The sequence below is a fragment of the Fusarium venenatum genome, assembly GCF_020744135.1.
Source record: "Fusarium venenatum strain MPI-CAGE-CH-0201 chromosome Unknown EDB82scaffold_4, whole genome shotgun sequence".
Classification (NCBI taxonomy): domain Eukaryota; kingdom Fungi; phylum Ascomycota; class Sordariomycetes; order Hypocreales; family Nectriaceae; genus Fusarium; species Fusarium venenatum.
The window spans coordinates 682,050-693,771 of NW_027072132.1; the positions used below are offsets into that span (position 1 = coordinate 682,050).

Sequence of the window (11,722 nt, forward strand, 5' to 3'; positions counted from 1 at the left end):
ACAAGATCTACTTAATAAACCTTTTGAAATTCATTAATAATAAGAGATCCTCATACAGAGACAGAGAACAGTAATAAATTAACAAGACTCAATTACGCATCTTGCTACATGTTATGCACCTGAATACACGGTGGTGCTCCAGAAATGGCTTCAAGTCGCCGGATGAGAAACATTTACCACGGGGCGAATGCTCGGCAAAGCTTACCATCTTGTCGCTGCACCCAATCCTCACTTCCAACACACCGAGGGCACCACAAAAGACCATCAGGATCATGCTTTTCCTTGATTTCGCGAAGACGAGCGTAGTTTGGTCCCCAAAATGACGACTGCCAGTCTGGTTCGATCGAGCTTGCCTTGTTGCCATGCGTTAGTAAAGTCTTTATGTTTTAACAAAGGATGGCTGCCTTACTTCGTTTAGGTAAGCACCTTGAACAGGGTCGAGATCTCTTAACGATTCAAGCTTGCGGTATGTCATGTCGTGGATCATGCTTCGGATCTCAGTTTCGTTCGTTGAGTCCGTCCAAGCTTGACCGGTGATGAGATGGACGGTTGCGTTACGCCAGGAAGGATGAAGAGAATTATCGACAGATTTGGTGCTGATTGTGAGAGTACCAGAAATTGATAGATTTGGCAGCCCGTTCTAGATACTATTAGTAAGAGAGTGTAAGAAATGCAGTTTATCGTCCTTACCGCTGGTGCCTTCTTGGTAGGTCCAATTTTCTTGTACACGGCGGCGAAGTCGTCGGTCTTTTCTACGACGGTGCGTCGTGAAATGAGGCGGGATGTTCTAATACTGTGGCCTGCGCTAACAGATCCAATATCAGGCAAAACTTTAAGCAACTCTTGCCAGTTGTTTACAGGAATCCTATACAAGGACGAGGTGACTGTTGCGTTGGAAGATTGTAACAGCGTCGCAAATGGCCTGATGGCATCTTCGTAGGTTTTGTTGGATGCTTCAAACATCATAAGTGAGCCGCTGAAGGTGAGAGCTTTGGCTGTCGGAGGTCCTTCAACCGTGTAATAACCGTGAATACCTGCATCCTGCATGGCGGGGAACAGAGTATGGGCATCTGCGATGAACTTGTACCACTCGTCTTCCGAGGTGCGATTCTCAATACTGATATCGAATCCTACCATGACCATTCGCGGTGCAGGATAAGCCTTGACGGTAAGTTTTGTGATGACACCAAAGGTGCCACCACCACCGCCACGGATAGCCCAGTAGAGATCCTCATTTTGACATTCGTTTGCAATCACGACTTTGCCAGATGGAGTGACAATCTCTGCCTCAAGGATGTTGTCTGCGCCTTGTCCATAGTGGCCCGTAGCGAATCCGTGACCACCTCCAGTAGACCAACCGGCGACTCCAACGTCCTATAACCAGTCAGTCATCATGAAATTGTCACTATAAATGAGCATACTTACGTTACTGGTACCACTGACCGCCAGAGCATTCTTGGCAGCCAAGGCTTTGACCATTTCCCCATCCTGAACGCCAGCGCCAACAGTGGCGGCCATGCGCGGGCTTGGGGCGTCCTTCGAGTTGGGACAGGTAGAGTTGAAGTTCTCAATCAATTCAATGCCCTTCAAGTTGTGAGTCCAGATCCTGGCAAAAAAGTCAGCATAAACTCGGAATATCTAGTTCTGACTACACGTACGACAGACTGCTTGCCCCCAAGTTCCTACGCGTTGTTAGCAAGTATTCTACACACAAAGTTTCAACTCAAATTCTTTACCTTCCGTCGCCAGCATGTCCTGTGTTCTTGATAACCAATCTGATGTTGTTCACCGCAGCGAACTTCAGAGCTGCTGCAACATGATCCGTGGTAGTAGCGTTCACGACATAAGCAGGAAGCACGTCATTTGAGCAACCTCGCTCGCCCGCCTCGGGGTCGCCGTAGATACTAGTTCCGTTCTCGTAGACCGGAATACAACCAGCATTAGACCACTCGCTGTGAAGGCTCGCAGGATCGCTGGAGTGAAATGTTGATTCTGGCCACTGATTGATGACGGAATCGCAAGCCTCGGCGTCGTACCGGGGATGAGACTTGTAGCAAACAGCTGCTGGAGGTACATAGCGAATCAGGTGGCCGTCGATGGTAGAATTCAGAGCGGTCCAGGTTTGGGTCGATGGCCAACAGGAGTCGTCAATAGTCTGGACATACCGTTAGTAACCTGAATAGAACGGCTGTAGTAGACTTACGCATCTACATTGGTCCTTGGCAAGTGCGCTTGAAAGGAAAAAGCCTGCAATAGCAAGCGAATATGACATATGCATAATGTTTGAGTCCTCTCAGAATATCACTTGTAAGGTAGTAAGTAGGATGAGGATTAGAAGTTCAGTTCTCGATTGGCACGTCTCTGTTTTATCTACAAGAGGTTGAACTCATACAAAAGGTGGACACTGACGCAACGATAGCAGTTACGCGGAAACACAATAGCGAAAAACCAGGTTCAATACGAAAATATCCACAACAATGATTAGAGTGGAGCATTCGCTAATAGTTTACGATGAATAAGGCAATGATAATCAACACAGCCCGTCGGCATTAATAAGTATCAGTTGCAAGTCCCATAAGCCCCAGAATTTAGTGGACTACGGCAATTCCGGAAACCTGTTTTTCATTTGCTACAGGGTAAAAATGCACTAATACATTACTTGTTCACTCGATGATATTAATACGCGTATAAAGACCATTCGTCACTTTGATACATTTGTTTTGGAAAAATGATTGAAGCAACAAAGGCATGGTTTTGTGGTGGAGTATCTATTCGAAATCTCAAAGCAAGCACGCTTGCATGAATGGTTTCATGTAACTTGAGTGAAAGACGGACTGAAAAGGATGAATCTAACTATGATGAACTGAGGGGACCAGCCGACATGAGCTTGACCTCATGATTTTTGTCAACTGCAGCTAGACAGGTATCCGGAATAAGAGACATCAGGCCGATTGCTTCAGCTCGCCAATCATCAGCCTGTACATGACTTTGAGTAGTTTCGAAAACCATGTTAACAGGGTGTTTGGTAGTATATGTTGGCCAAGTGATATGAAAATCGGCAACTAAAAATCACAAGTTAGATTCAAGGAAAGGCGGTGTCTGAAGGTGATGTAACTGACCATTGTGAAAGTTCGGGTTCCGCTTGGTTGCGAAGCTAATCCACATTCGGCTCATGAGTTCGGCGAGTTTCACATGTTTCTCCATCAGTTTGGACTCGGCTGGGAATGGGTTTGTCTCCCAGCCAAAACCTTCTGTGTTCCCAAACATATATACCACATCTGAAAAGTGGGCAGCTCCAAGCGTATCTGGATTGACGTTTGCTGGTATAGCGTCGTGCAAGAAGCTATAGCTAGGGACCTTTTCTCTTGCCCATGCTTGTGTTGCAAAACGCCTTCCAGCAGTGAATATCAAATCGCCCAGCCACAAAGTTGCCGGGCCATAATAGCTACCGTACTCTGGACCGGGATTTACCTTCACGGTACCTGGACCTGCTGTCGAAGGGGTCTCAATTTCTTGAGCGTACAATTGTGCCCAATGTTGGGCGACTGTAGCATTAATTGGGCCTCTTGACCAAGAAGTCTGGATAAACGATCTCAAGTGCTCCTCAGTGTCAAATGCGCCCGTCATCCCCAACATTTGCTGTAATAGGGATGTTCCTTCATTTCTTGTCGAACCAATGAGTAAAGGTACTTTCGCAAAGTGACCCGAGTTCAAAAGTTCTTCGCTAGGTGCTGTAATCATTTCGCCATCAATAACGAATGAAGGTGTCAAATGAGAGCTAGCTTGTCGTAGTAACTCAGAGGGAGCTGCACGTAGACAGTTCAGCGAGTCTTTGGAGTCTAAGCAACCGGTTTTCTTCAATACGATATTGAAATCGGCTTGCCGTTTTGATATGTCACAGCTGAGAACTGGTGCCGTATACGGACCTCCACTTTGTGCAATTGCGGCATGGAAAAGACCATCGTTTCGTCCTCCAAAGGCGAGGAGATGAAATCCAACTGACATACCACCAGCTGACTCGCCCATTATGGTAACCTGTGATGCATCTCCACCAAAATATCCAATATTTTCTTGGATCCAATGGAGTGCCTGCCGCTGGTCATAAAGGGCAATATTAGATAGGCCAGCAGCCTCTATTTCCGAGCCGCCCAGTAAGCCAAAAGCACCGAGACGATAATTGAAGCTGACGAAAATAATTGGCGTTCCCATCTCCACAGACGTCTGTACGAGAAAGGTTCCATTGGTTCTGCCGTCGCTGGCGCTTCCATCTTGGAATGCTCCACCATGTATCCATACAAGCACGGGTAGGGGTGAACGCTGGGTTGCTGGGCGCACAACGTTGATGTGCAGACAATCTTCGCTGACTGCGCCTGTGAAGTTTTGACTAAATACAGCCAGCCCAATATCGTTCCTAAGGCAGCGCGCTCCATGAGATTCTGACTTTCGAATGCCGGCCCAAGGCTGTGCAGGCTGGGGTTTGCGCAGACGGAGGTCATTTACAGGCGGGGCCGCATAGGGTATACCGAGAAAGAGCTCCTGGTTGTAGTGGTTGTTGAAGATACCGCTCAATGTGCCATTCTTGATGGTCACGGTTGGAGGGTCTCGAGGTCCTGGCGAGAATGTCGAGGAAGTGGATGGCGATTTGGCGCCAACTGCAAGGACTAGGGGCAGCCATGCTATGAAACGGGCGAAATTGAACATATTTCAGAGTGATAGAGAACACGCTAAATGTAGGGAGAGTGTTGTACTGACGATATGTTGACACGTGTTTCTATCTAGCGGTTTGTCATTTGATCGTATTCAAGTAGTTGACAGATTGATTTGGTAGCAGGACAGTCCCCTAGACATCCGCTTATGCGGGATGGAATATGCCGCAGATGATGCCGCACTTGCCGTTGATAGCTTTGTATACTTCCTATGTTGGTAATAATTTAGGTTTCGGTTTTCGAAATAGTGGTTTTGCCGGCTAGTCTAAACTCTAAATCAGTCTTGAATATCCCGCTGCTTCCGAGTCATCACCTTTCCGTATTCCGATTCCGTCTTCGGTCTTTCTATTTTCGGCAAATGCAAAGTAAACAACAGAATTATGCGTGCACCACTAGAGGAGAACGGAACTTATTGTCTACTATAACTAGCAAACGACGATCTCTGCACGCTGCTTGTGCATGTGTTACTCGTCGACGATGGAAAGGCAAATGCAACGGCTGACAACCGTGTGACTAATGTGGAAACTGGGGCTGGGCGTGCCTCTACGACGGAGAGAATGTTCCTCCAGGAATAGCTAAGCTTACAGCTACAACTACAGCTAGTGTTACCAGAGACCCTGTGCAGCCAAAATCTCGCCAAAGAAACGAGCTTGGTCGAGCCCCTGCACAGCCACTCACAGCAACCGAAGCCAATGTCCCATTGTCTCCAGCCAGTCGGCCAACTAGCTCAAAGGCCCCACACGTACCCTGTACTGGATGCGAAAGCGGCAATGGTAGTGATCCTACAAGAAATGTTTCAAGACTTCGCGCTGTGTTGCAATAGAAATATCGAGGTATTCAGCTGCCAAAGCGATGTGACTATCTCTATCTATCTTGACGATTATGAGATTGTGCTTCCTAGGCCATCTCAAGACAAAGTAAGGATTGATGCCCGATGTATTAGACGCTTGATGCTTACGCGTTGTGAGCAAGCTTGGGTATTACCCATGACTGGAAGATGATTCAGGGGATTATAACTCGGCGATGCAACGATATAGCTTGTAGTACTGAAATGATGAGATGGGATGAATTACTTATAGTTACATCCTAAAATGAATCAATCATCTCCACGGAACTTAAACTCCCAGTTTTGACGCGCAGGACAAGAATGCAGGGGGCCTTGCAGGTGCCATAAACATCTGGAGACCAATGATAATAAGGACGCCGTATCCAAGTTAACCCATTGCTATTCTTATCAGTCACCTTGTCTTAGACAAGTTGTTAGCTAATGCTGTTGTTGTGCTAGTTAAGAGCACAGAGTGGGGAGCTGAAAACCCAGGGTAAGCAGCCTGTTTTGTGTTCTCGCAAGACTATATCTTTCAAGCTAAGATCAGCAGATCGCCACGTAGGCGATAACCAACGATTGGCCAGGGATTTAACAACAAATTGCTCCATTCTTGTTCTCATAGTACGCACAGACGTCTTCAGCCAATGTATTTTGTAAGTTCCTTCCTATTCCATCTATTTGAGATTTCTCATCCCCTTCCTTTTATTCTTTGTTATTTCGTACACTCTTCATGGCACTTCTACCGTCTTATATGTGACATTCGAACTCCTTCCAATAAATTCTTTAATTGCACTTTCGTGTTCTTCTATATAGGGTATAACTTGTCGTATGCCGTTTAGAGAAGAACCCATGATGGACTCAAGCAGTTTGTGCCAGAGATGTTCCGGAATCAACTTGGACAATTTGGTGTATTCCCGTTGGAGTTCTGAGCGCTACGACGACCATGCAACAATCTGCAAGATCGAGGGAACCCCAGATGGCTCTTGGCTATCTTCGTCGTGCGCTCTGTGTAAACTGTTTAGCACTATCTACCAAGATGGCGGATTTGGTGAACTAGCAGGGCAGAATGGGCGCAATGTTATCCTTCGCAACCCATGGGTTACTGATGACATAGTCGGCAATGTTGAAGAAAAGGCTCCGCTTCTTACAGTACAGGATGTACATTGGCTCGACATCCGCGACAAAGATTATCTTCTTAATAATCGTTACAAGAGTCTTTGTGTACAATCTGGTCCAGCCCGGCCCATCAAAATCTTAGATCCTTATTCTATTGACTTTGACACTATCCGGGTGTGGTTGTCAGTGTGCTTGAAAAGTCACAAACAGTCATGCGGTCTTTCCAATTACCCTGAGGTTCCAGGCTTGCGGGTGATTAATGTTCTAAATAAGAAATTGGAGCCTGCAAAAAAGACAACCCGCTACGTCGCGCTTAGCTATGTATGGGGAAAACCGAGTGCGGATGAAGAATCTCATTCTCCTACTACTCGTTCTCGCTCTTCGAAATGCGAGGCAGAGAGCTTACACGAGGACTTAAACACTCTCCCAAATCGCATTCCTGCAACTATAGAGCACGCCATGATAGTAGTAGCGGAACTGGGTTTTCAATTTCTTTGGGTAGATCGCTATTGTGTTCCTCAGGGCGAAAGCAATGCTGAGGAGAGACATGGTCAGATAAAGCAAATGCACAAAATATACCATGGTGCGGATCTTACTATTATCGCTGCTGCGGGGGACGGGCCTCAGTATGGTCTCCCAGGCGTGAACAAGTCACCAAGAAAACGCCAAGATTATGGTGTCTTTGGCAAACATACGGTAGTCTCGACAATGACATCGGCTCGAGTGCTGATAGAGGGCACGTCATGGCACAGTCGTGCGTGGACTTACCAAGAAGCAATATTCTCTCGCAGACGGTTGGTGTTCACCGATGAACAAGTATTCTTCGAGTGCCAGGAAATGAGTTGCCGCGAGACAGTCGATTATATGTGGCCTTTGGATAAATACCGCATTTTCTTCGACGCGTATTTAGCAACTACATTCGAGGGAGGATTAGAATTTGCATATGATCACATCTCGGAATACACCCAACGCCTACTCACTTACGATTCTGATGCCTTAAACGCAATCCTAGGCGTGTTGCAGCTTTATTCATCCATGAAAACTCCTGTGTTCCATTTCTGGGGTGTTCCAATGGCACCGCGATACTATTATCCACGGAGCAGTTATCATCCACTGAGCAGTTCGTTACATAGATCTTCTTGTACCCTGCATATTACTTTTCTGAGGTCCCTTTGTTGGATCCCAAATGACACAGGACATCGGCGTTCGGACTTCCCAGCGTGGTCATGGGCTGGTTGGTCATGTAGTGTGCATTTTAATTCCAGAATAGCACGTGCCGAACGATTTGCTGTTACTGTGTCCATTGGCCATACGGATGAAAGTTTCAAAACTCTTGAAGATACGTTCCATCAAGGAATCAAGCCTAACAAGCTACAATATCTTTCAAAGACCCTACGACTAACAGGTAAGGTCGTCAAGTTGAGGGCCCAGATATTCCTGGTAAAGTCGTCCTATCATCCCACTGAGATCGGAAAAACATCATTGCTTGTCTGGCCTTTGCAACATGAACAGATGTATGGAGATGTTCAAGTAATGATTCCTGTTCAACTCTTGCAGCCATTAGATGAGCAAGCAGTATCATTGTGGAGAAATCACCCTCCCCAACTGCGCGGCGTCCTGATGGAGCGCAATCAAGATGAAAACGTCCCAGACACTGTATTTGTACTTGTTGTCGCAGAGGTTCAGGAAAACAAGTACGAAAGAGTGGGATATCTAGAACTTGGAGATGGTGATTATGACTATGCAGGTGAGGCGGGACCTAGGTCAGTGTCGACGGGTCAGCTCGTCCGTCTTGGTTATGACGAGTGTTGTTTGAGGCGTGAACAATGGGAGACTGACAGCGATGTTTGTGAAATAGACCTTATCTGAATAGAGCTACTGTTGTGGTATTATTTTTCAACACTAAAAGGCTTTGAACCATATCTCGCAATGGGCCCTTTCCTGACATCCCATCTCATTGTCCGAATGCTTCAAATATGAAATGTTCTGTTTTTGAAATGTAATTGCACCACACCGCTGTGCATTAAGTGCCCTGTGTTTTAATAAAGACAGACTAGTATCTTTGCCTCATTTATCCCTCGATTGAAAATTTTGCCTTCTCTTACATCACCTTAACTAGAATAAAAGCACTGGAATACATATTAAATAAGGAATAATCTGCTTTAACTGCAATACACTAGCCCTGCTATTATTTGTCTATTAGTAACCCAACGTCAAAGTCAGCTCTTAGGACATCTTCCTTCTGATCTCCAATTTTATTATTGACTGACTAATAGTATGTACTGCTAGCAAGAGTGACGTTTCTACTAATCATAGTCTGTGGAGAAGCTAAACGAGGATATGAAACCTTGTCCTCCCTCTGCGAAGCACAAAACCGACATGTCCTTGGGTTTTCACCTAGTCCAATTTGCCTCTATAGCATCGCGTAAAGTCAGGGAGGTTGCCGTAGTGCTTGGTGTCAAGCCTGGGCGATCGAGGTAGGTTATATAGAGGGTCCCTCCCACGCTGTTACCTTTCCCTTACAGCGCTGTAGATGAAGTTCAAAGAGAAAATGTAATATAATAGAAACAGTATGAGCATGTATGAGCTATGAGAATAAGTAAATATGAGATAAATCCCAATATGGACGTGTCTGGCTGGTATAGTATATCGTTGTTGAGAACCACTATCCACCCTATCATGAACATGAAGCTGTTCGATAATTCTGCATGATAATGCCAGATTTCGCGGTGGGGTTGTTTAAAATAATATAAGAACATTCTGGCTGTCGTAACTGTAGATATCACATTAAAGACAAAAGAGGAGGATGTAGCTTTGAAACCCATTATGTCGATTATAACGGCTATCCAAGATTGATTTAGTCTTATGAATTCCGAGGTGCTAGGGAAGAGCTGAGAAACAAGAGGTAAATCTTGACGGAGAGCCGTAAACCAAAATAGCATGCGAATTACAGCGGGAATATAAGGCTTGACGATGCTGGGCAACATGGCGTCCCAGTCTCCCTCGGTAGTCTGTTTTAATAACATCAACAGACCGAGCCACCCAGGAAATGAGATGACCAAGACAAATTCGGTGAACAGCGTAATGATAACATAAGATATCGATCTGACCACAGTCACCCAGCCGGTTGATTGAGAGACCTCGATCTTAACACTGACAGTTGGTAGACTTGCAACGAAGCTTGAAAAGCTAGAGGAGAAGATGAACAAGTCATCTTGCGTAAAAGAACCATAACTCGACATGTCTGATCTCGAACTCTTTTGTATTGCACGATCAACTTCTTCGAAGGTTGATAAATCGGGTCGGAAACAAACAGAGACGTTAATTGGTCCCTGAAATAGCTTAAGCAACCAGTGAGTCTCATGCGCCTCAAAAAATACTGCGAAGCGAGTCTCGGTGCCCTGATTCTGTAGCAGCACGGCCGTCACACACTGAAATGTACCATTTATAGTCCCTGCAAATGACTGACGTTTGAAAAATATATCCTGCGGAACGAGCCAGTGATTCTTCTTCCTTGGGTGATACGGAATTGAAAATGTATCCCCTGGTTGGTGTTGCCGGGACCATCCAGTAGAGGTTCGGATTCAACAAAACCTAAGCGTTGGGTGGGTATGGACAGAGACAGCTGAGCCGGTTCTGTGTTTGTGGTTGCTAGGAGCGTTTCAAACGGCCGAAAAGGAAGACCTTTAATGCGAGTCATCAAGTTCAACTGGCGAGGTTCCCACCGACTCCAAGCATCGTACTCGATAAAAGATGTGTCCTGCGAAGTTCGGGCGTACATACTTGGCCCTTGGCGAACAATCGGGAGAGCGAGCAGTCTCCAGGGATCGTTCTTCATGTGGCAGGGTAAAATGAGGTAAGGTTGGCTGTCACTAGATACAGGAAGCTTGATGCTCAGACCTCGGTCGGTCAGTGATCTATCAACGTCTACCTTGACCAGTGCCAACTCCTGGGACCCCGAGAAAGAATTAATGGATCGAGCAAAGAGGCCCTGTATATCACTGTCCTGATTTGGTGGTTGTAGATGATACCAAGGATGGCCAGTCTGGATAAGGAAACCAAATGCAGGGGTCCAGTAGGATGGTTTTTCTACCCGCCAGGATGGGGACATGGTCTTGGGCGTCGCAATATCCCAAGCGAGAAGTGTAACGTCAAAAACTGTTGGGTCTCGGACGATAGCTTCTTGAAGACGGAAAAAAGCTCGCTCGGGCCCTTCGCCATATAACAACGGTATGTTGATACCAAACAGACCGAGGAGACAGTACGACATGTCCTCTCCGCGCGTCGTCGTTCTCTTGGAAGCCCAATCCATCTTTTGGGCCACTGTAGCGCTGGAGATCAATACCTGCCGCGCCTGAACACTAATAGTATCTTGGGATTCAAGATACTTTTGTTCAATGCCGGTAATGTCACTGACAATCCCGGCGTACTCGTGGCGTGTCCCAATCACGGACCAGTCCGAGGAAAAGAAGATCAGTTCGTTTGGGGCCAGTAGTTCCTGCAAGGTCCATCCACGGGTGAACCATCGGCTTTGGCTCATGGACTTTCGAATATCCCCGAAGGACGTATACACATCGTCTAGGTATGCAAAGCATATTTCCGAGTTCTCATACCATTTGAACATGCTGTTGATAGCCTCGGAGAGCTCCGCACTACTCGATTTGTCGATACAACATGTGTCGACCCAGACGTAGTCGAAGCCGCGACGGCTTGCCTCGGCACAGGCAGCCCTCGTCTTGGTGAAGCCTGCGCCCTGCCCTGTACGCAAAGAGGCAACATCCTGTAGCATAATCTCCTCAGAGCCCCACGTATGAGAGAGAATAGCATATGGCGGTTTATGGTTGCCTGGGAACCACTCGAGCTCTAGCGTATCGACGTTTAAAAGACGCATACTGATTTGTTGTTTGTATGAAGGAAAGATTGGAAGATATGGTGCGTTTACGGATAAGCAAGCTGTGGGGCGTTGTGCATCACTCAGCCAATTGTACGTAGCCAGAATAAGCTTGTCCTTTCCTATGAAAGGAGGCAGGGATGTATATGCGTGGGGTTACTTGCCTACCCTAGTCCTTGGGAC

General features: G+C 46.4%; 5 protein-coding genes across 5 annotated transcripts; 1 reads left to right on the top strand and 4 right to left on the bottom strand.

The window, feature by feature from the left end:
- Positions 1–173: 173 nt before the first annotated feature.
- Positions 174–2,278, bottom strand: EDB82DRAFT_547885 (uncharacterized protein; the record flags this gene model as incomplete). The annotated part of the gene is made up of 7 exons (XM_065609515.1): positions 174–377; positions 410–640; positions 691–1,374; positions 1,426–1,606; positions 1,659–1,682; positions 1,737–2,155; positions 2,204–2,278. The coding sequence occupies 7 exons, from the start codon at positions 2,276–2,278 to the stop codon at positions 174–176; spliced, it is 1,818 nt and encodes a 605-aa protein (XP_065463155.1).
- Positions 2,279–2,647: 369 nt separating this feature from the next.
- On the bottom strand, positions 2,648–4,907 carry EDB82DRAFT_568951 (Alpha/Beta hydrolase protein). The gene is made up of 2 exons (XM_025736946.2): positions 3,120–4,907; positions 2,648–3,062 (listed from the first exon to the last, which is right to left on the bottom strand). The coding sequence occupies exons 1-2, from the start codon at positions 4,699–4,701 to the stop codon at positions 2,854–2,856; spliced, it is 1,791 nt and encodes a 596-aa protein (XP_025591855.1). The 5' UTR covers positions 4,702–4,907; the 3' UTR covers positions 2,648–2,853.
- Positions 4,908–6,214: 1,307 nt separating this feature from the next.
- Positions 6,215–8,517, top strand: EDB82DRAFT_578760 (heterokaryon incompatibility protein-domain-containing protein; the record flags this gene model as incomplete). The annotated part of the gene is made up of 1 exon (XM_025736947.2): positions 6,215–8,517. The coding sequence occupies exon 1, from the start codon at positions 6,361–6,363 to the stop codon at positions 8,515–8,517; it is 2,157 nt and encodes a 718-aa protein (XP_025591856.2). The 5' UTR covers positions 6,215–6,360.
- Positions 8,518–9,050: 533 nt separating this feature from the next.
- EDB82DRAFT_287988 (uncharacterized protein) lies at positions 9,051–9,991 on the bottom strand. The gene has a single exon (XM_065607404.1). The coding sequence runs from the start codon at positions 9,888–9,890 to the stop codon at positions 9,189–9,191; it is 702 nt and encodes a 233-aa protein (XP_065463156.1). The 5' UTR covers positions 9,891–9,991; the 3' UTR covers positions 9,051–9,188.
- Positions 9,992–10,017: 26 nt separating this feature from the next.
- On the bottom strand, positions 10,018–11,539 carry EDB82DRAFT_547887 (heterokaryon incompatibility protein-domain-containing protein; the record flags this gene model as incomplete). The annotated part of the gene is made up of 3 exons (XM_065609516.1): positions 10,018–10,079; positions 10,432–10,654; positions 10,742–11,539. 3 exons carry the CDS (start codon positions 11,537–11,539, stop codon positions 10,018–10,020), a joined length of 1,083 nt encoding a protein of 360 aa, XP_065463157.1.
- Between the last annotated feature and the right edge of the window lie 183 nt (positions 11,540–11,722).